This window comes from Schistocerca americana, chromosome 5, assembly GCF_021461395.2.
Source record: "Schistocerca americana isolate TAMUIC-IGC-003095 chromosome 5, iqSchAmer2.1, whole genome shotgun sequence".
NCBI lineage: Eukaryota > Metazoa > Arthropoda > Insecta > Orthoptera > Acrididae > Schistocerca > Schistocerca americana.
In genome coordinates this window covers 215,536,943-215,560,912 of record NC_060123.1, presented here as the reverse complement: position 1 = coordinate 215,560,912, position 23,970 = coordinate 215,536,943, and the positions used below count along the sequence as shown (strand labels likewise).

The 23,970-nt window shown below is 39.6% G+C and overlaps 1 protein-coding gene across 2 annotated transcripts in view; it reads left to right on the top strand.

Moving 5' to 3' along the window:
* Window positions 1-23,970, top strand: part of LOC124616124 (kinesin-like protein KIN-7M, chloroplastic) — a 276,601-nt gene that overhangs the window by 233,301 nt on the left and 19,330 nt on the right. For both annotated transcript variants that reach the window (XM_047144390.1, XM_047144391.1), the window contains 3 exons: window positions 5,993-6,150; window positions 8,711-8,857; window positions 9,734-9,979. In XM_047144390.1, the coding sequence (XP_047000346.1) occupies window positions 5,993-6,150; window positions 8,711-8,857; window positions 9,734-9,979 (551 nt within the window). The remainder of the gene's footprint in view (window positions 1-5,992; window positions 6,151-8,710; window positions 8,858-9,733; window positions 9,980-23,970) is intronic.

The following is a 23,970-nucleotide window of genomic DNA, read 5'->3' as shown; positions in this document are numbered from 1 at the left end:
CCATTTTTTCCTTTCAGATCTTTTGTTTTAAAATCTAATGGCACAGGTTTTAATTTTGAAGTTTGCTTTTTCTCGATACTCACTTTTTTTAATGGCACGGATCTATACAAGTGCTCAGTCATAATTTTTGTGAACATGTTCCATTTATTTGTGGCCCCAATGGTAATCATAATTGATTCCCATGATTCCTGGCTTAAACTATGTCTAAGTGTAACAATGTTGTTTGCAGATAATATTTGGCTATGCTCATACATTTTTCTTGGTTTGAATTTGCTATTACATTTTAATAACAGTGCTTGGCCTAAATGATCAGAGAGGTTACCATTTATGATGTCTATTGAGATGATGTGGTCATAATCTGTGATAACATGATCAATTGAATTACTGTGTGTGTTAGCTATTCTGGTGGGTACTAGTCCAAAAAGATCTTTAGCTGCATAAGCCATGTAACAGTTTCTAACTGTGGTGCATTAGTGCTGTTTAATCAGAATGGTACTGCTCTGCAAAATTATTTTCAGTGCAACAGTAGTAGTATCAGGCTACTGACAGGTTTCTACAGCAACTCGCTCTTGGATGGATCGATAGTCATAGTTGTAAATTTTTCCTCTGGGAAATTTAAAGTATTTTTGAGTAAAAATGCCTAAAATACAGATAGTTTTGATTAAATTTTGTTGTTTTGATGTTGCAAATAACGTGAAAGTAGTAGAGTGGCATGTGTTCCATTTAAATGGCTAAACTGGAATACTGTACCATCATAAAATTAGTGCTAAATCATTTAAAGTTTATAAGGAGTCTACATCTTAATTTTAAAAAATTTAGAAATGAGCAGCTGAATTCAAATGTGACTCTGCTTATCTTGTAGATGATTCCACATGAAGTAGTTGACAAAAATAAAACCTCAATTGAAAGCTTTGAGAAAGTGAACCATATGTAGCAATAGTTCGCTAAAGTCTTCTCGGTTTACAAACTGTGTCAAGTCAGATAAAACATTCAATGATCTGCCGAAGGTCCTCGTGGAGCCCATTTCTCATTGATTCAATGAGTATGAAATAGGTACATGGTTGCCACAATGTTTGAGCGTGGGGCAAAAGCAAAAAAGTCTCAGTAATTTTTGACCATTATAACCCTCAAGCAGGTGTGCCATTTCTTATACCACAAGTGAGCACATGGTGAACGTTGCGCAAATGTAAATAGTAGCTGTCTTTGTTACCGAGGTAAATATGTGTAAATAAAATCATAGTTTAACCTTAATATAACTTAACAATGATCTAATAAACTTTCATTAAATCACTCTATTGCCGCATTCAAGCATTATCTCACAAATATGACCCACTCAAAACATTAAACAGCGACAGTTGCATCAGATCCCAGCCAGCCGCTTATTCAATCACTAATTATCTTGTAGACAACTGCCCCATTATAGTATTGTGCTGCTAACTCGTAATCTGGGTCATTTTCTTGCATGGATCATAAATTTTTGCTACAAAGCTCGCTGTTTATTTTATATTACAGCTGACCACTTGGACATAAGGCAACTCAGGTTATCATTATTTTAATTGAAGCAGTAATGATGGAATATGTGTGGGCTCACAATTGAAAAATGACAGTGGAACAGTACAAGACAATGTTATTTGTGCTTGGCACACTTTATACGTAGGCACGCCCACTCGAGGGTTAAAATTAAGACAAATGAAAAATTTGTTGCTATCATATGCAGGAGAGTTGGTTCACTGTTTCACACTAGAAATAAGACACCAGTTAAATTAGTGCACAAAAAAGCAAACACTATTTAGTCTGTGATTTTAGGTTTTCCCAGTGTAGGAAAATATTGAATATTTCTCGGTTATTCAACTTGGTGGCATCATCCAGAAGGTACGATGTTTTGGCAAGTAGATTCCTTGCCATCCTCAGATGTTCCTGATGGCTGATTAATTTCCTCTTAGAGCTGCCCATTGGTTGCCTCTGGGCATGGACTTGAGAGGTGATGGAGAAATACAATGTCAGGGGATGATTCAGGGTCCTCAGTAGTGTTGCAGTCGACATTGGATGTAGATCTTAGCTAGTGTGGCAACAATGCATCCTCAGGTTTTTCAGTTGTTATGATGGGAGCAGATTTCCATGTTGATTACTGCTGTGCTTTGATCATGCTCAAGTCTGGGTACCAGGCCTTGTTTAATTGAAAGTCACTGTCTTTATTTATTAGTCTGGCACGCGGTCTCTACAGCATATTTTAGAGTACAATCTTAGGAGGAGTTGGATTGTCGCAACAAGTTGATGCCATGTTAATTCATGGTATGTTCATGGGAGTTACAGTGCTCTTCCACAGTGGAATTTGTTTTCTGTTCATTGTCTGTGTGGTATTCTTGCTCATTGCATTACTCCTGTATCATCCAGATGGCCTCGCCTACATACATTGTCCTGCACCGGCAAGGGGTGCAGTAACTTCCAGTTTCAGAAGTCTTAGATTATCTTGACTGATCCCAGTAAGTGTTTCATCTTGGCTGGTGAGCGGAACATGCACTTGACATTATGTTTCCAGTGCACTTTTCTGATTTTTGCTCCTGTGTTCCCAACATATTGAAGTGTTACCTCTGTTCTGCCTCCGCCAATATGTAGTTAGATTAGGAGCCAGGATTGAACTGGTACAGAAACCATGGTATGATCACCGCAATCACCTTTTAATTTGCCATGCTTATTCTTGTTGTTGACTTAGTCTCGGTAGACTGAAATCTTAAGTCCAAACTATCCCTTGAATCCAAAAAATAAGAACTATAGCATCTTCATGCTACATTATATTTTAACTGAATAAGGCAGTAGGAAAATCTTCTTTTAAAACATTTTTGTCGATAAACATTAACATCCATTACATTAATAGAACAGTCTTTCCACTTTATGGGATAGAGACAAAAATGATATTTTCGCTATCCTTGTGACGTCATCCTGCTGCTCTGGACCCTCCAGGAAATCCTCCTAGAGGAAATCTCCTGTTTTCCCCACCTATGTGTGTAAATTTTCATGACTGCCACTCTCCATGCTCACCAGGCTGCCCAGCAGCAGAAAGAATTATTGTGCTAATTACCACAAAACTTCGCAGATTTCAGATCTTGTAATACGTATTTTGATTATGAAGTTAAAAGTACAGAATACCTTGTTCAGTGCAGCAAGATTATACATGATTGTCAGTTTCGAGTAAGCAGCTATTATTGGGACATCTACAGAAAATGTTTAAAAATCTGTTGTTTTTGTGCTCAAATTATTATGGTAAACTTAGTGTTTCCTGGCATTCAGATTCAAAGTTGTTTACAGAAGAATTTTGTACTGGCACACATCAACAGGGATGGTTGAACATTTTGGATTTTGCTATGTTTATTTCATAATATACACACAAAAAAAGTATTGCTGCACCCAGTGAAGCTCAGTAGCAGGCAGTCGACTATTTCAGGTTCATTAAATGTGATTGAAAATTAAAGCAACTCTTTGAATATTCTACAACTCAAGAATACACCTCTGTGCCTTACTTACACAGTGTACTTCATATAAATTGACAATGTCTGCCTCTGCTTAAGGTCCATTTCCTGTAGTCTAAGCAACTAAAGTGCATGAAATTACTACACAGCTTTCATATAACACATTCAACAAAGTGAGGCAAAGAAGTTCTTACTGGGATTCACAAAGAAAATGCCAATGAATTAGAGTGATATGACAGATGACGAGTATCTCTCTTTCTCCTTTTAACAACATAATAAGACTTTTAGACATACAAGAGCAATCACTGTGTTTCTTTTTGTATCGGCATTGACCAACTTCAGAGTGACAGACGTAATTGTCACTATGTGCTCCAGAAAACCACTTAGCAACCAGGTAGCAAGATTACCAATAACCACACAGTAGTAGGCACAGTAAGTAGCAAGTACATCTGCAGCAGTCATAGGATTAACCTCATCAGCATATTAACATCAACATTAGCATTTTAATAGCCATGTCAATGTCATCAGCAGCAGCACTATTTAAACGTCCAGTACTGGAGAAAGGCATCTCACAGATTTCTCCTACATTGGTCTTCTGCTCATCTTCTGTTAGGGCATAGCCTCCACCTTTTAATATACCTTGGAATCATAATTATATCTTCTACTTCAGTCTGTTCCCTGAGCCCCTCCCCCCCCCCCCCCCCCCCCCCCCTCCCTCGGGGGTCACATATTCCACTCTTTCTTAGTGATTTACAAAATACATCTCTTCATTTCTCTTCAAGAAACCCTCATATCTTCAGTTTTCTTGAATGGTTTTCATCGCAAGTCAGACTGGATAATATATACCAATTGAACACTTGGCATTTCAGGTGTCTGCTTTTTGCAGCCATGTTATTTCCACTTACCTTATGGTTCTTAATACTCTTTTTGAAGCTGGTTTCAGCCTTTCCTCCTCCATTTTTTCCCCGTTCCAGATGAACATACTAATGGTCAATTTGGCTTCCCGTCTTGTTTCTTTTAAAGGTAGCTTATTGGTTTCATAATCTCAGGATGGTGGGATCAGTGACTCAGTAGTTTGGTTCGTGAAACCAATAACTCCATTATAGTTGTACAACTTCTGGATCATTTGGTTCAAAAGTCTGAGGAAGATTGGACATACAATCTCCAATTGGATCATGCCTAGTAAAGAACAACAATGTTCAAAAAACAGAATTAGGTGGAGGATAGCTTTATGCTCATTAGTTCAACTTCAGTTCGGTTACGGAACTGTATTTTTTGTTCTATACTGTCCATTGTGTTCTATCATGGGCATTTGCATGCACATCCGAAAATTCTCCCTTTTTATTTCACTAGTATGTTCGTAACCACATGTTTTGTGCCTGCCTGTTATAAAATACTGCTACGTGATCTTCTCCCATCATAGGCTTGTGTTGTCTGTTATTTGAAGTTCCAAAACTGAGATGTTATGTTACTAAGGAAGTATTTGTCACGGCATATTCTATGGCTCCTTAGGTAGTGAACCATTATTCCATATGTGGCAGTGGAGAAGCTCTTTGCTACAGACATGTTCTTGTGCTCTAACATACAAAAATGGTGGAGCTCACAAGCAACCTCGCAGATATATACATACAGAAATGTTTTGAGGAATGGAAGGAATGAATGCATTGCATATGGTCTCATATGTATCCTTAAGAATGCAAGGACAAATCCATGATAAACTGTTCATCCATTACCACTTTTACTGATAAAGCAAGTTGCAAGTTCTCACAGAGTAAGGACCAAAGCATATGCATCAGTAATGATGTCAAGGTCATGTCTATTTCATTAAACCATGTCAATCTGTTTAGGTTTCTTATGACTGCACTCATATGGCCAGGTTAGTACCCACCAGACGTAACAAATGCTTTAATGAACTATTATGGTTTGTGTGATTAAAAACAGTATTTGCTAGGTTACAGCAGATGATGATAGTTGTTACTGAAACTCACTACTGAGGATACCCCCTAAGGTTAGCCAAAATTAGCATTCAGTAGATTGGACCAACAACTTCCATTTATTTGAAATCATCTTCAATTTTGTCCTCACTTCTAAATAATTGGAGATGAAAACATTAAGTATTTTCACTCATTCTTCCCATTAAAAACCACATAGTAGTATTTATGTATTTAGTATAATTAGAAAAACTCATTTTTTATTCCTTCTGTTTTGATATTTCCTTTGTTGAACTGCATTATTTTCTAATCTTGTCCAAAATACCATTTTAGTATTTGTCTGTCAAGCTCTGAAAATCATAGCCGCCTGTAGCAGCAGCCGTGTTCACAGAATCAGTACAAGAACTTGCTTATACTTTAAACTGTTTAACCAGTACTACCAGTTCCTCAGCGTTACTTATTTTTGTTGTGTACCAGGTTATAGATTACTACATACTAAAATGGCTGCAATGAAAACATTGAATGCAGTCCTTTAGAACTGTACCTCAGTTTGCAAATATTTTTATTTTGTTTATTTATTTATTATTTTTTTAGGTGGTTGTAGGTGTGAAGAGTTAGAAAAAGAAAACAAACAGTTAATACAAGAAGCAGTAGCTCGGAGGTGTAAGATTGCCCAGTTGCAAGAGGAAGTGGCAAATCAAACCAAAGTTATTGAACTCAATAATTCAGAACTTAAGGAAGCCCAGCATAAGGTACTGTGCTCTTCCAAGTCACATTACTCTTTAGTGTCCTTAAGCTGCAAATTAATCCAAAGGAGTGGAGACTTAACTTAGAGCACTTGCCCGCGAAAGGCAAAGGTGCCGAGTTCGAGTCTCGGTCGGGCACACAGTTTTAATCTGCCAGGAAGTTTCATATCAGTGCACACTCCGCTGCAGAGTGTAAATCTCATTCTGTGAAACCTGATTATTCAGTTAGGGCAGTTCTCGGGATGAGTCATGATTTCCAGTATTTCATGCAGAGTGAGTTTCATTCATTGCAACTGGAGTGCATTATTGACACTTGTATTGTGTGATTGTGTCTAGTTTGCAGACTGTGCAAAGATGGAGCTTCCAGCTTCTGTGGTATACTTAAAGTCTGGTGCACACTGATCTACCTTCTTTTATGCGGTATGGGCAAAGTCTTTGAAAATAATCTTCTAGGCTTCTCTTTCGCTCATTAGAGTATGCTTGTCCTCATGAGTAAATGAATTACTGATTACTGGGTCTATAGTCACTGAGTATCTTTTTCTTCAAGATATTACTTATTTTGGTAGACTTTCTACCAACAAAGTATAATATGCATCTTTAGCTGTTATTGCCTGGGGCACTTTTGATGGATACACCAGTGTTTTAGCTTAATTTTTAGCTTTTTCTGAATTTTTGATAAGAGCAGATTGGTATATTTTGTGTAAGGTTATTGTTTTCATGGTGTGTAGTTACTGTTCAGAATCATTAGTGGACACTGGGACTGACAGCAAAAAGTGGTGCTACCAGTGGAGGTGATGTGGAGAAAATGATGATGATGATGACGATGAATCCAGGTGGATTAGCAGTGGGCAGACTTAATTTACTCACCACTCTTTATGTTGTCAAAACTAACAAAGAACCTGACCAGCTACCCAGTTCATGTTTGTTAAGTTACGCCCACTATAAATGGATTTACTTGTAATTTGTTTTATTATTGTCAAATTTTGTTTAGTATTAGCAGTTACTTTCTCTGGTGGTTGTGAGTCACTAACTATGTTTGTTGTAGCTGTGTGTACAATTACATATTTGTCATGAACTAATAACACAAAATATAGGTCATACATGCAAAAATAACAATGGCGAAACTATCAAAAAAGTACATTTCTTCTTTGCAGAGGACATTTACAAATATAGTTCCAAAAGTACAAGATGTACAACTTGGCTTCCGTCGTTTTTTCCCCAACATTTGAGGCTTTAATGAAACAAATTGGTTACACATGTATCATTCAAAGTATTTTCCATTGCTGGCCACTACTTTCTCCCATCTTTCGGGCAGTGTACGAATCCCACATTGAAAAAATTGTTCATCTTTTGAAGCAATCTACGAATCGATCCAATTTGTGACTTCTTCATGAGATCGGAAGTGTCAGTCAGCCAGGCCATGCTCCATTGATCTAAACAGGTGGTAGTCAGAGGGAGCAATGACTGGAGAATATGGCGGGTGGAGTAGGACGTCCCATTTTAATATGTCCAAGTTCGTTTTGACCTCTTTTGCAATGTGGGGTCATGCATTGTCGTGCTGCAAAATCACTTTATCGTGTCTCTTGCTGTATTGCGGCCATTTGTCTTTTAATGCTCAGTTAAAATGCATTAATTGCATCCGATAATGAGCACCTGTGATTGTTTCACTTGGTTTTAACACCTCATAGTACATGATGCCGAGCTGGTCCCAGCAAATGCAGAGCATGATCCTGGAGCCGTGAATATTTGCTTTGGCCGTCGATGTGTAAGCATAGATGGGATGCCCACATGATTTTTTTGCATTTCAGGTTATTGAAATGAACCCATTTTTCGTCCTCTACCACAGTGCGATGCAGAAATCCCTTCTGTTTTTTCCTCTCAAGCAACTGTTCACAAACATCTCTTTGTTTCAGCTCACGCGGGACCCAAATCCCTTCTTTCTGAAATGTGCTCAGAGCCTTGAGACATTTTGAAATGGCTTGCTGTGTCACTCCCACTAATTGTGCCATTTCTTCTACAGTTTGACGTGAGTCTTCACTCAGCAATATCTGCAATTCTGCATCTTCGAAAACATTCTCTCTTACACCACTACGCTGGTCTATGAAGTTAAAATCACTGTTCTTGAAGTATTGAAACCACTCACAACACGTTCTTTCACTAATAGCGTCCTTACCATATATACTTGAGAGCATTCAATGAGACTCAGCCGCTGTTTTTTCATATTGAAACAAAACAGTAACACCTCCTGCAAATGACGAGAATTAGGCTCATAAACTGACATTTTCAATCAAGAACAACTTTTTGGTGCAGACACAAATCGACTAATGTTTCAATGAGATTATGTTGACCGAGGTCCAAGCTTAGTGCCTGACTTCTGCGATCTGTTTCTTTCGACTGCTACTTACCTTTGTTGCTACCTATCGGCAAACAGCGGAAGCAAAATTTTACACCTTGTATATTAAACTTTATTTTTATTGTGTCTCATGTCTTTCATTGCTACAGTTTAATGCAAAATCGTCACAATTCTGTAAACTCCCCCCTCATGTTCATTACATTTTGTTTGCAGATCCGTGTATATAAGATGGAGTTAAAACAAATGCAGCGAGCTGATCGGACGTACTCTCAAGTAAACCAAAGTAGAACCTGTTGTGACGCATCCAGTCAGACAGATGATGTTCGTATGTTCATTAATTATGGATGTGGTATAGTAACGGTGAGTGGTTACTGTCAGTTAAACTGCTAGATGTTTTTTGCAAATGGTATTGGTCTTATGTAATTGAAATTACCTTCTCCTAAAATGACACTCTGTGTCTTTTTTTTTTTATGCTATTTACGTAATAAGTAAGAATTTTAGATCACTAGAGATATACAGTGTGGGGGAAGGTAACTTCAGTGTATGATACAATGTTTAGACAAATCTCTCCCTTACTGTGACCTGTGTGCCTGGCTAAGGGCAGCTGGCTTCTGACTTCTAGTAACTCATCATCTGATGTAACTCTCATAGCGAACTTCGCTTCATAGCAAATAAACTCTGAGCCCTTAGGCTTACAGTTTACTTCCAACTGCATTATGAAGCCAAAGTCTTCTTATAACTGAAGTTTATAAAATGAAAACTAGTGCCACTTAATGTTGGTTTGGCAGGTCACATATATTAACAAACTGTTATTGATTATTCTACACTATGAAATCATTATATGGAGTATTTTCATGGTGGCTCGAAACCAGGGACTTGTGAGATGCATGTACCTAACTGTCTCTCCTACATTATTTGTGTGCCATCACTTCTCCAACACTCAGGGACCTCTGAAACATTTTCCAAAATACCAGCAGTAGCTGTTCTAATGTAAAATCATCCTACAGTTAATTACTTGAGGTAATTGCTGACTGTAACTGTTTAGAGCCATACTTGTCTACTCTACTCTGACATAATATGTATAAGTGTTGCAATGTAATTTATGCATGCAAATTTGTACCCTCACAGCACAAATGTTTATCCATCATATGTTTAAGATTTTTACTTAAATTAGTGGTAAATTGTTCCAAACAATTACTTCGGCTTTTAATGAGTGGTTCTTTCCTTCACCAATAGGATACCCTTGCTGAAAATCTCAGGATGACTGTGTTTGATCTGAGGAAAAAGAATGAGAAACTGAAATTACTGTGCCATTCGCAGACAGCTAAAGTAAACATGCTTGAAAATAAAATTACAGAGCTGAAAGGTGAAAAAAAGACCTATAGTAATGCACGCGTACAAACTGAGGACAAAGAGGAAGTTAATTTCTCCAACAAAGAAGTTCAAGTTGATATGTTTCCATTAAATGCTAGTCAGCGTGAGGTAAGTCATTAATTCGGCTCTTTCCACAAATATTAAGATCAGATTAAGTTAGTGTTCATTTGATAGTGAAAGATTGTTATGTTCATATTTTCTTACATACTTTTTGTTACCGTATTTATTCCTCAGTGCTCTGTGTAAGGAGTAAATTGAGAGAGATGTGTAAGCTTTTCATTGTTGCTTGCACAGTGTTTCATATCAATTTGATAGCTCCTATTTTTGACATTTTCTGTCCTTACAAATTGGCAGTGTATAACACCTGAAGCATTAAAGCCACTATCTTAACTACCCATATTTTTTATTAATCCAGTCCCAAAACTTTTTGGTCTAATGGAGATATTGTAAGAGGGGCTGCAAAATGATTTATAAGTTGTCTCCTTTGTTGACTGCCAATGAACCAAAGACTGCGACGTGCCTTATACAAAACAAAACATATGCTGATGGTGTTTGATGCGTATGAACATGGTGCAATACGTCCCCACAACAGATCCAGTAGGTGCTTGATGGTATATTAGTCAAGGAAACTGGCAGGCTAGTCCATTTGCCAAATATCCTCTCATTCCAAGAGTTCTTGCACCTGCACAGTTTGATGTCGCACATTGCCATTCGTAAAAATGAAGGCAGGGCCAAATGCAGCCTTGAAAAGATGCGCATAGAGAAGTAGTACAGTGTCAAAACAGCATTGACCAGTGAGTGTACAGTGTTCAGAAATTTGGAGGTCAGTAAGCCCACGCAACATAACACCTGGACTTCCAAACTGATCATGTTCGACATCGTTCCTGCGTGCATTAGACGTTCCCACATCTCATTATATGAAGTCTTCCTATCATTTGACAGAATTGATGATTCATGATTAGCGACATGCCTGAACAACATCAAGAATGTCTCATTTAGTTCTGTACAAAATTCTCACTCAGCACTTAGGATACTACAAAGTCTGTGCAAGGTAGGTGCCGTGCATGCTTATGCACAGCCTATTATCTGAGAAGCTGTTTTTGGTCAGTTGTTTTGATGCATTTAAACTGTAGGTGGTTGTTTCCACTACTGGATCTGCACTCATACCGCCCCGGTCAGCAGCCATTATCTGCTGGATTCATTAGACATGGGGCAGCTCATCAGTAATGCTTCCACTATAACAGACAATTCCATGATTCACTGTAACATCTTACGCTGAAACACCAAAGAAACTGGTAAAGGCATGCGTATTTAAATACAGAGGTGTGTAAACAGGCTGAAGACAGCACTGCGTTTGGCAACGCCTGTATAAGACAACAAGTGTCTGGTGCAATTGTTAGATCAGTTACTGCTGCTACAATTTCAGGTTAGCAAGATTAAAGTGAGTTTGAACATGGTGTTACAGTTAGTGCACGAGTGATGGGGCACAGCATCTCTAAGGTAGCAATGAAATGGGGATTATCACATATGACCATTTTACGAGTGTATCGTGAATATCAGGAATCCGGTAAAACATTAAATCTCTGATATTTCTGCGGCTGGAAGAAGATCCTGCAAGATCAGGACTAATGATGACTGATCAGAATTGTTAAATGTGACAGAAGTACAACCCATCCGCAGATTGCAAAGCTGGGCCATCAACAAGTGTCAACGTGTGAACCATTCAACAAAACATCATCGATATGGACTTTTGGAGCCAAAGGCCTATTCATGTACCCATGATAACTGCACGACACAAAGCTTTACGCCTCGGCTGGGCCCATCAACACCAACATTGGACTGTGGATGACTGGAAACATGTTGCCTGGTCGGACAAGTCTCGATCCAAATTATATCAAGCGGATGGACCTGTATAGGTGTGGAGACAACCTCATGAATTCCTGGACCCTGATGTCACCAGGGGACTATCCAAGCTGGTGGAGGCTCTGTTATGGTGTGGGGTGTGTGCCGTTGGAGTGATACATGCATAAGCATCCAGTCTGATAGCCTGCATCCATTCATGTCCATTGTGCATTCCGACGGACTTGGGCAATTCCAGCAGAACAGTTCAACACCCCACATGTCCAGAATTGCTACAGAGTGGATCCAGGAACACTCTTCTGAGTTTAAACACTTCTGCTGCCCACCAAACTCCACAGTCATGAACATTACTGAGCAAATCTGGGATGCCTTGCAACATGCTGTTCAGATTAGATCTCCACTCCCTCATACTCTTACAAATTAATGGACAGCCCTGCAGGATTCACGGTGTCAGTTCCCTCCAACACTACTTCAGACATAAGTTAAGACCATGTCATGTTGCAGCACTTCTGTGTGCTCGTGTGGTCCTTACATGATATTAGGCAGGTGTACCAGTTTCTTTGGACATCCAAAGTATAATCCACACTTTCATGAACACTTGCACCAATGCAATGTTAATTCTTGAGAAACCATTTTATTCAGTGATTACTGATCTCAGTTGTCTTCCCTCCACTTATACAGTATGTTGTCTTGCCAGGACGGCAAAATGCTGGCGTGTGGCTGAATGTCTCGAGAAGTCATTGTTCAGCTTTGTGGTTACTGTGGCTGGAGTATCACCCAAGATGCACCAGGGCGACTTGCTACTCACTGCTGCTTTGGAATCTAACATCCAAATGCCTGTAGACCATTACGCGGTGTGTCTTCATATGAAGCGCAATCCCACAATTTTTGCTCTGGAGTGCCCATACTACTGTAGGCATGACTATCACGTCTTTTGATTTTGGATAGATATGTAGCAATGGGCAATGATTTCAGGTAATGGATCAGTTCACTTGGTGGGTTAAGAAACCTCATTTTTAGTTTCTCCCTAATTTTAAGGAGAAATTTGTATGCTCTCCTGCATGTGCCTGAAGTATCCCACAGTTGTAATATGCAATCTTTTATTAACTTTTTGGTACTGGCCTCAGTTCAAAGTGTCCTTCATACTTCCATTTGACTGCCTTTCTTTAACAAATAAAGGACTCTCCTTTCCCTAATTTCCAAGCCCAGTAGGCATATTCTAGAATTACTAACAATGCATCATTCGGGATAGTGCGCAAGGCGCCCTATAACCTTAGTAACACTCCTCGTTGAACTCTACCGACTAATATGCTGGCTTCACAAGCTGATAACTATGACGCTAAATGCTTATACCTGAAGAGTGATGTTAATATATATTGTTTTCAAGGAAAGCTGAAATTGCCTATTTGCAATAGTTATAATTTGTTCATCACATCTGCATCTTTTCTGCCTGCCTCCTTTGTATGAGTACAAAGTCATGACACTCATCCAGGAGTAGCCCTAGATTTCATGTTACTGTGCTGCTTCTAATTGTTATATCATTTCATTGTATTTTAGGGCTTCTTGCTAGGTTCCCTTTCAGAAGGATTTTTGTGAGGTGCTGGTGACAATTTGAACTTAAACACCATCCTTCATGTTCCTGGAACACTGCATTACATTTGTCTTCTGTAACTCTTCTGGAAGCACTGCGTACAATGAACAGCATGTCATCTACAAATGCTACCAATCCACTCGTTACTGCTGTCATGTAACTTTTGTAATACGGTCTCTAACGCTACCTCCCAAAACGCTGGACCACAAACTGATCCCTGCAGACAGCCTTAAGTTATCATCCTTGTTATTTACTTTTCAGGCATATTAAAGAAGCATGTCTCCTGCGGCAAGAGTTCTCACAACCAAAGAAAGATGGCCACTATTGGTTATAAAAAGCACCAGCTATATTGGTCATCATTGCTACAGCGTACACAGAATTTTGGGTTTCAGTTGACATGTCTCACCTGTACTGGTGAAGGCTCATCCCATATTGCAGTCTACGATCCTCTAATCTCTTGCATAATAGCTTTTCAAATATCTGGAGGAGAATGCTCAAAAGACAAATTGGTCCACATGATTTGTGTATCATCGGAACCTTTTCTTGCCCTTGACAATTATCGCCACTTCAGCCTTTGGGATCATTGCTTGCAAGAAACACTCGTTATACAGTTCACACAAGTTAATATATCAGGTTTGTATTATTTCGACAGAGATCCCGTCTGATCCTGAAGACCTTCTCTTTTTCAATCTTAAAATTATTTACCTAATTTCTACTTGTGCTAGGGGTACGGAAATGTCTGTTTCTGTAGTCTTCCGATAACATTTTTTGTAACTGTGCTGATCATCTGTCTCACCTTCCTCCTCCTCATCATCATCAGGAAGCAGCGTTTCCTGCAACAGGGCAGATGACTGTTCCCAACTTTCTGTTACCATCCCATCATTCCTTTTGAGCATGGGTAAGGCTGTTGATGATTGTATTTTCTCGCCGACTATTTTTATATGGTATACTCCAGGGACTGGTTTCCAAGTTAGTCTCCACAAATTGCTTCCATTCTTCCTTTTTCGTTTTACGTAACTCTCCCATAAAACACTGTTTGTCATACCTGCATCTGCTCAGACTTCAGATTCTTTCTTCTTAGGTCATGCTGCTCTGGTATAAGTTTTTGGCTTTTCTTGTTTCACATTTTAATTTCTGCTGCACCTTGCTCCAGGTGCAAGGTACTTCTCTAGAAGTACCTCTCCTGATAGGTGTCAGTGCCTCCATTGCTCTACAGTCAGTGTCAGTTCTTGCACTGTAATGTCTGCATCATCACCCTCCAATGGACTTCTTGGACACTGAAACACCCTTCTCAGTTTTTCCCAGTTAGTCTCCGTGATGTTGTATTTGGGCCTTACGCGCATGTTTCCTGTGGTGTCTTGGATTTCCATTCAAGTGATGGTATGGTGTATGGTATTATGATCACTCAGTGTCATTCTACTGTCAACCTCCCAGCCTTTCGCACAGCACGCTGCTGCTGTATTTGCTAGAGTGACATCTTTATTTGACGTTGCTCTGACCCTCCGTTCATAAGTAGGTAGATTGCAAGGTGTATTCAATACCTGTAGATTTGCTTCCATAATGGCTCCTCCTAGTTGCCTTCCACAGCCATCAGAGGCGGCTATGCTACAATACTGTCTTTGCGTTTGTTTCAGTAGAGTAAATAAAGGGTGGTAATTATTGAACTGTATGAAATAAAATCGTCATAACTTCAGAACAGTTTGTGTTAGGACGTTCAAACTATGTGGTTGGCCGCAAGGCATGTTGGGAATTAATATGCATGCCCATGGCTTGGTTTAGCGACAAAGCCCACTTACATTTGAATAGGTTCGTTGTTAAGCAAAATTGGTGCATTTGGGAGACTGAACATCTGCATTTTGCAATCGAGATGTCTCTTCATCCTCAATGGGGGACTCTGTGATGTGCAATGTCCATCACAGAATAATCAATGCGATATTATTTGAGGGCACAGTGACAACCAAACAGTACATGAAGGTTTTGGAAGATGATCCTCCTTTTCCAAAGTGACCCTGATGTCAACAAGATGTGTTTCATGCAAGATGGAGCTCAACCCCATCGAAGCAAGAGTGTGTTTGGTGTCCTGAACGAGCACTTTGGGGATTGCATTCTGACTCTGGGGTACTCGGAGGCCACTTTCATGGGGCCCCGACTGGTCACCATATCCTCCGTATTTGAACACATGCAACTCCTTTTTGTGGGGCTATGTTAAAGACAAGTTCTACAGTAACTCCAAAACCATTGCTGAGCTGAAAACAGCCATTCAGGAGGTCATCGACAGCACCGATGTTCCAACACTTCAGCGGGTAATGCACCTCACTATTTGTCTATGCCATATCATCGCCAGCTATGGCAAGCATATCAAAATGTCATAACCTAAATCTGAATATCTGTAGTGATATTTACTTGTTGAATAAAGTGTGTGCACACCATAGTTTGTAACTTACTTACTTTTTTCCAAATAGTTCAGTAATTGTCACCCTGAAAAAAGCTTAATTTGTCCTAGGTGAGTAATATCCTTTAGCTTTATCAGCTTGTCGATGTCATTGCTACTTGAAGATACAAGCAAACCAGGATGCAGCTCTCCTTCCTTCACACAAATTATGTAACATACTGTCCCCACACCCTCCACCCAACAATTTCCACCCCCCTCTGTTTTGTCATCTCCTCCGCATTCTAATGTCCCACCCTGTTTATTTGCAGCCTTCTGCCGACGTATCCATCTGCCTTTCCCCGCTGCTCTTCTTTGTTGCTCCTTTTTTCTGTACCTCCCTGCCTTACAATCTTCTGATGCTGCACCTGTTGCCAGTCTAGTCCCTGCGTTCTCCATCAGGCTACATTCATCACTCTCCCCACCTGTACACTACTGTCCCTTCCCTTCCCCGCCTCCTCCAGATTGTTGCTTGCATCCCACATGACAGTTGCATTCTGGCCCGAGATGCTGGTGTTGGTGGTCTTGTGTGTGTGTGTGTGTGTGTGTGTGTGTGTGTGTGTGTGTGTGGGGGGGGGGGGGGGGGGTCTTTTAATTGTGCCTGTCTGCAACTTGACATATCTTCTTCATGTTTTTGTATGTCCATTCTTGTGGGTTGAGATCTGGGAGACTACGGCCTTTCACTATTGTTCAAACATGAAATATCTACAGCTGTCCTTAAAATGTCATCTATTGTGTAGCTACCAGTTCAGTGCTTCAACGCACCTCCTTCAGGCCTTAGTTGATGCTGAAGTGGCTACCATGATCCATATGTACAATGCATCAGTGGCTGACATAACATATGCAGACTACCTGTAACTTTGATGTCTCAGACCATCGACTGTCAAGTTGACAGTTGACAATTGATGGCTGGAGAGATGACATCACAGTTACAGGTAGTCTGCATATGTTATGTCAGCCACTGATGCATTGTACATATGGTTCATTATAGGCACTTCAGCATCAACTAAGACCTGAAGATGGTGCATTAAAGTGCTGAAACCGGTAGGTACACAATAAATGACATCTTAAGGACAGCTGTAGATGTTTTATTTTCATATAATGTCTTCTTTGCTACTTACTGTAGTCTTTCTTTTTCTACAGTGTTGATATTCCTACCTGTAGTTTCCATTGTTTGAAGGTAATAAAGTTGGTTCTGATGTACCATAAGACACATCTGATTACAACATAAGTGTTTGAATTTATCGATCTTTTGTGTCAGCGTTTCCAGTTCTATTTACTTTGCCAGCTCTCATTGTGTGATTCAACTTCTCACTTTGTGTTTTCTTTTCAGAAATTATGTCCATCATTATTAACACTTACTGAAAGTCAGAACTGCCTCATATTCACAGTGGCATAAAAGGTTTTGTAAGTAATGAGATCCCCACTATGATGTTGGGGGCTAGGTTAGCCCAACGGCAATTCCTTACCTGTTGTAAGAGATGACAAAGTGTTATACCTAGTTGAGCTTTCACTTTGCAGCTGGGTTATTATTGGGACACCCGTTATTTGTAGCCCATTTCGCATTCTCTCCCTCAACTTTTCTGGCTTAATTACATATAGTCCCCTTTTATGCTTTGATCTCCTCTTTTCTAAGTCTCACAGCAGTGCAGGACATTTGAGGTAGTACGCCATATGTGATGCATAATCAATCCACCATGTGGTGTGATCTTCTGCACCTACTATTAGAGTGGATATATGTTCACATCCGAAGTCCAGTGCGGTAATCAGTCCGTTGTGAGAGGACCGTTGTGTACCCTCATGATTGTAGATCCCTCAAAATGCAGGGATCACACTAGTGCTGCCTGAGCTGTAACCACCTCATATATGCCAAGGAGTAGGTGCCTGTCTAATACAAGACTCCAACAAACAGCACATATGCCATACAGCCTGTACGTTGGTGGCTGGTGCCCCATGGGCAGATTCTCCAATCAACGAGTGGCATCAGGGCGGACGATCCTCAGTAAAACAGGTCAAACTCACCAGTACAGATAGCCGTGCAAACATGGAAACCTCAGCAGATAGAAGACAAGATTTTAATTCAGAGGCTTACAGCCCCAATGTGTTTGTCTTTGGCCACACCTTGGGATGAGTCAGGCAAGTAGAAATGGAGATGGACAGTTTGCCCGGTTCTTGGTATGCTCCAAGACTGATGGAGAATATTTCGCAACAACAAAGCTGCTGTTTTTCATCAAAAATATTGAGGAGGGTTTGGAGAAGTTGCAAAATTGATCTCTGTTTATCAAAACTTTTAATACTAACAAATCACAGGCACTCCAGCCCTGTGCCATGATTGGGGATATACCATTTACCATCTCTCCTCATAACAAACTCAACAAGATTCAAGGTGTTGTCTTACAAAAGGATCCGACACTGCAAACAGATGAACTGTACAATAACCTACAGTAATGAGTAATAAATTTTGTTCGATGCATTCAGAGAGGACTCAAAGATAAAAGGATGGACACTGAAGCTTTCATCCTAGTTTTACCCAAGCAAGGTGTGATGTCAGGCCCTACTTCTCTTTTCCTATGAGATGTTGTTGTAGGTGCCAGAAGTTTGGACAAGTTTTCCCACTGTTCTAATGAAGGTGCATGGGCAATATGTGAAATGACAATGCATTAGGGCAACCCATGGGTACAACACGCTACGTGTGTAAACAGTCCAGAATACCACAACCCTCATTTGCTGACCTATTCTGTTTTCAAGAGGGCGGGGAAAATCCAGGAATATAAAACACCTGGCTTATAAAGATGCCAATAAATATTTTAATAACCCCATCCAATTGAAATGATGTCAAACTTAGCAAACATTGTGTCAAAATCCACTTGTATCACAGTCATGAGGTATCATCAGCAACTTCTGGCCATAGTCACATAGCAAAGCCTGTTTTTCAATCGTGGGATGGCTCGGCATCTCCAGTGAAGGAGAACTCCTGCCAAGTTACTCCTCCCAGAATAAAACACACCAGCAGTCTACCACAAAAAAGCAGCTGTCAGAGACACAGTTTGAGAAAAAAAACATGTCCCAGAAGGCAAGATAGGGACTCCTCAGAGAAACCAAAACTTCACAGGTACAAGAAGAGAAAATCAAAAGCTAACAGATTCTGCTGCTTTTATTGAACCTGCTCCCCACCCCCCACCCGTACCTATGTACACTGAGGTGACAAAAATCGTGGGATAGCGATTTGAACATATGTAGATGGCAATAGTATCACCTGCACAAGGCATAAAAGGGCAGTGCACTGGTGGAGCTTTCATTTGTACTCATATGATTCATGTGAAGAGGTAACCAACATGATCATGGCCACATGATGGGAATTAACAGACACTGAAGCGGAATGGTAGTTGGAGCTAGATGCGTAGGACGTTCCATTTCAGAAATTGTTAGGGAATTCATTATTCTGAGAGCCATAGTGTCAAGTATGTGTCGAGAGGGACATATTTGAGGCATTACCTCGCAGCAAGGACAATGCAGTGGCTAATGGCCTTCATTTAACAACAGAGAGCAGGGGCTTTTTCATAGAGTTGTTAATGCTAGCAGATAAGCAACTCTGCATGAAATAACCACAAAAACCAATATGGGACATACAATGAACACATATATTGGTACAGTGTGGCAAAATTGGGCACTAATGGACTATGGCAGCAGATGACAGACGGGAGTGCCTTTTCTAACAGCATATGACACTGCCTCCAATCCTGGGCTCATGACCATATTGTTTGGATACTAGATGACTGGAAAGCTATGGCCTGGTCAGATGAATCCTGAAATTCAGTTGGTTATGGCTCATAGTAGGGTTAGAGTGTGGGCAGGCCTACGAACCTGTGGCCCCGAGTTGTCAACAAGGCACTTTGGATGCTGTTGGTGGCTCCATAATGGTGTGGGCTGTTTTTACCTGGTCCAGCTGAACCAATTATTGAATGGAAATAGTTATGTTCGGCAACTTGAAGACCATTTGCAGCCATTCACGAACTTTGTGTTCCCAAACAATCATGGAATTTTTATGTATGACAATGTGCATTGTCACTGGGCCATAGTTGTTCGCAATTGATTTGAAGAACTATTTAAGATGTGACAGAGGCCCTGCTTGTGGCTGTCTATGGTGCAGGTTCAGTAATCTACAAGTTGTTGCTCATGTTGGTACCAATTACGCCTGTCGCTTGGGTTCTGAGGGCATCCTTAGTTCCTACAGGTGGCTAGCGGAATAGCAAAGACTGCTGGCCTTGCTTGGGGAGTGCAAGTAGTTATCACAATGTGTACTTTGTATGCAGAGTTGATAGGGGTCCTTCGGTTTAGAGCCGAGTGGAGGGTCTCAAACAGTCTACATAGATTCTGTGACTGCCATGGTTGCAGGTTTTTGGACCTACACTGTGGGATGGAGAGTTATAGGAATTCCCCTGAAAGATCAGTGGTGCACCTCTCGGCTAGCAGAGTCCTTGTAGAATGCACATGGTTGTTTTTTAGGCTAGGCCGTAGTTTGAGGTCCTCTTGAGAATGTTCACCAATCGATATGCAGAGGCTGAAATGAGATCACATGCAAAGTAGACAATTCATGACTGTCAAAATTTTAACAGTATTTCACGAAATATTCGTAACAAAGTTTCTAATTTATTGCCCTCCAGGAAATTTGTTGTGTTCGAATTGTTTCGAGAACTGATAGTTGGCTGAAACTCAAAGTAGAAAGCTCCGAAATATTTAGTGAGGTATGGAACATATATCGAAAAGGAAGATTAGACATCATAGAAAGGGGGGGGGGGGGGGGGGTCATTGCTGTTGACAAAAATATTGTCTACAAAGGTTGAAACTGAGACTGACTGTGAAGTTATCTGGTCCCAAGTAGCAGGCCTAAGTGAACTCAGGTTAATTATCAGATGTTTTTACCAGGCACCTGGCTCTGCCATAACAGTTGTACGGTTGTAGAATCATTCAAGAAAGTCTACACTCAGTAGCATGAGAACACCCAGATCATGCAATATTAGTTGGAGGTGACTTAGTGTACCATGTATAGACTGGGACATGTAGATTCACTGCAAGTGATACAGACAGTACATACATACATTAATCCTTGTTCCATAGATCATGAATAAGACATTTCGTAATGATGTGGAACGTGTCTCACTTTAACAGAAGTTTTCTTTACACAAAATAATAAATTTTTTTTCCTACTTCATATCTAAGAATTCATCTGTTGAGTAGAGGGAGCTGTCATTCAGAAATTCTTTTAATTTGCTTTTAAATGTTGGTTGGCTGTCTGTCGGACTTTTAATACTATTTGGCAAATGACCAAAGATTTTTGTGGCAGCATAATTCACCCCTTTCTGTGCCAAAGTAAGATTTAATCCAGAATAGTGAGTATCATCCTTTCTTCTAGTGTTGTAGCTATGCACTTCGCTGTTATTTTTGAATTGGGATGGGTTATTAATGAGAAATTTCATAGGTCAATATATGTATTGCGAAGGTACTGTGAATATCCCGAGTTCCTTAAATAAATGTCTGCAAGGTGATCTTGGGTTCATAGTCTATATTTATCAAAGGTGTTACGCCATTTACTGTACAGAATTGTATAAACTGTGTTTTCTTAAAATTTAGTGAGAGTCCATTTGCAGAGAACCACTTAATAATTTTCTGAAAGACATTATTTGCAATTTCCTCAGCTGATTCTTGCTTCTTGGGTGTGATTACTATACTTGTATCATCAGCATAAAGAACTAACTTTGCATCTTCATGAATATGGAGTACCAAGTCGTTACTACAATAAGTGACGCAAGACTGAACTCTGTGGGACACCATTCTTGATACTTCCCCAGTTAGAGGACTCTGCTGGTTTTTGTAGACTATCAGTACTATTAATTTCAACCTTCTGCATTTTTCCAGTTAAGTATGAATTAAACCATTTGTGCACTGTCCCACTCATACCCCAATACTTAAGCTTATCTAGAAGAATTTCATGATTCACACAATCAAAAGCCTTTGAGAGATCACAAAATATCCCAATTGATGTTCGGTTATTCATTGCATTTAATATTTGATCAGTGAAAGCATATATAGCGTTTTCTGTTGAAAAGCCTTTCTGAAAACCAAATTGACATTCTGTTAGTACTTCATTTTTACAAATATGTGATGCTACTCTTGAATACACTACTTTTTCAAGAATTTTGGATAAAGCTGTCAGAAGTGAGATTGGGCGGTAGTTGTTAGCATCAGATCCATCCCCTTTTTTATGCAGTGGTTTAACAATAGCATATTTCAGTCTATCTGGAAAAATTCCCTGTTTCAGTGAGCTATTACATATGTGGCCGAGAATCCTACTTATTTCTTGGGAACAAGCTTTTAGTACTCTTTTGGAAATGCTATCAATTCCATGTGAGCTTTTACTTTTGAGTGAATTTATTATTTTCCTAATTTCAGTAGGAGAAGTAGGTTGAATTCCAATTTTATCAAATTGCGTAGGTACTGCCTCTTCCGTACACTGCCTTGCATTTTCTAATGAATAAATGGAACCTATTTTCTCTACAACACTTAAAAAAATGATTATTAAAAATGTTTTCTACTTCTGACTTCTTGTTAACAAACTTTTCATTGTGCCTGATAGAAATACAGTCTTCCTGTGCTCTCGGGTGCCCTGTTTCCCATTTCACAATATTCCAAATTGTTTTAATTTTATTATCAGATGTGCTAAACTCAGACACAATGCACATACTTATGGACTTTTTAATAACTTCTTAATACAGTGCATTAGTTTTTATAATGTTTCATTGTTTCGGGATCATTACTCCTCCTATCTATAAGATACATTTCTCTTTTCTTTTTACAAGGCATTTTTATTCCTTTACTAAGCCATGACTTTTTACATGGTTTCTTACAATTATATTTCACTGTTTTCAAATGTGCTCACAAAGGTATCATGAAATAGGTTAAATTTTAAATTAGCACCATGTTCCCTGTACACCTCACCCCAGTCTAACTGTTGCAAGATTTCCCTAAAATTTTGAAGTGTTAAATCGTTAATGGAACTCACTATTTTGGAGGACTGTTTTGCATTACTGTGTGGAGCTATATCATATACTGCAACTAGCTGTGCATCGTGATCAGACAGACCATTCTTAACAGGAAAAGTTTTTATTTGATTAAATTTATCTTAGTCTATGAAAACGTTATCTATCAGTGTGTTGCTTTCCTGTACCACCCGAGTAGGAAAATCAATAACTGATGTCAAATTGAAAGAACCAAGTAATACTTCAAGGTCAAGCTTTCTATCTGACTTTCAGAAAATCTACGTTGAAATTCCCACAAACAATAATTTGCTTTCCTTTGTCTGACAGGTAGCACAACAAAGAATTCAAGTTTTTCAAAAATAGTTGAAAATTTCCCAATGGGGATCTATACATGGCTACAATTACAAAAGTGCCTTTATTTAGTTTAACCTCACATGCACATGCTTCTATGTGTTGCTCTACTCTAAAATTTTTTAGCTTCCAAATTTTTCACACTATGACTGATTTTAACATATATGGCAACTCCTCCTCTCTCCATAGTGTCTCTACTTACATCTGCTGAAAGCTTATATCCACCTACATTTACCAGTTCCATACCTGTGACTATATGATGTTCAGACAGGCATAGTACATCTATTCCACCCTCAGTTTCTAAATCTTCTGTACAAACAAGATCATCTACTTTGTTTTTTAATCCCCTGATATTCTGATGCAATACATGAACATTATTTTTTACTGTGCTTTTAAGTGAATCTTGTGACATACTAACATTAGGTTTCACTTTACTGTTATGAGAATCTTGTGATATTTTCACATCACTAGTACCTGCCTGTCTGAACTTTTCATTAAGCTTAATTTCAATCAATGTAGGATGATTGGAAACTGATCTTAGCCTAAAAGTGTACTCCCATGAGTTTCAGTGCGCCCCCCCCCCCCCCCCCCCCCCAAAGATTTTGCTATCATCCCAGCCAGTTTACCCTTCCCTTTCCTATTGAGATGCAGGCCATGTCTTGTGAAGTCCTACCTACCAAAACCATCAACAGGAGCCATACCTATGCTTGACAAAGTAGCCGCCTGAAGCAGCTGATCTAGCTCCATATTGACCCCCCTGACAGAGCTGTTCAATTGGGGCTGGTCATACCACATGAAAGCAGGAACCAAGCCAACATTTGTCTTCACCCTC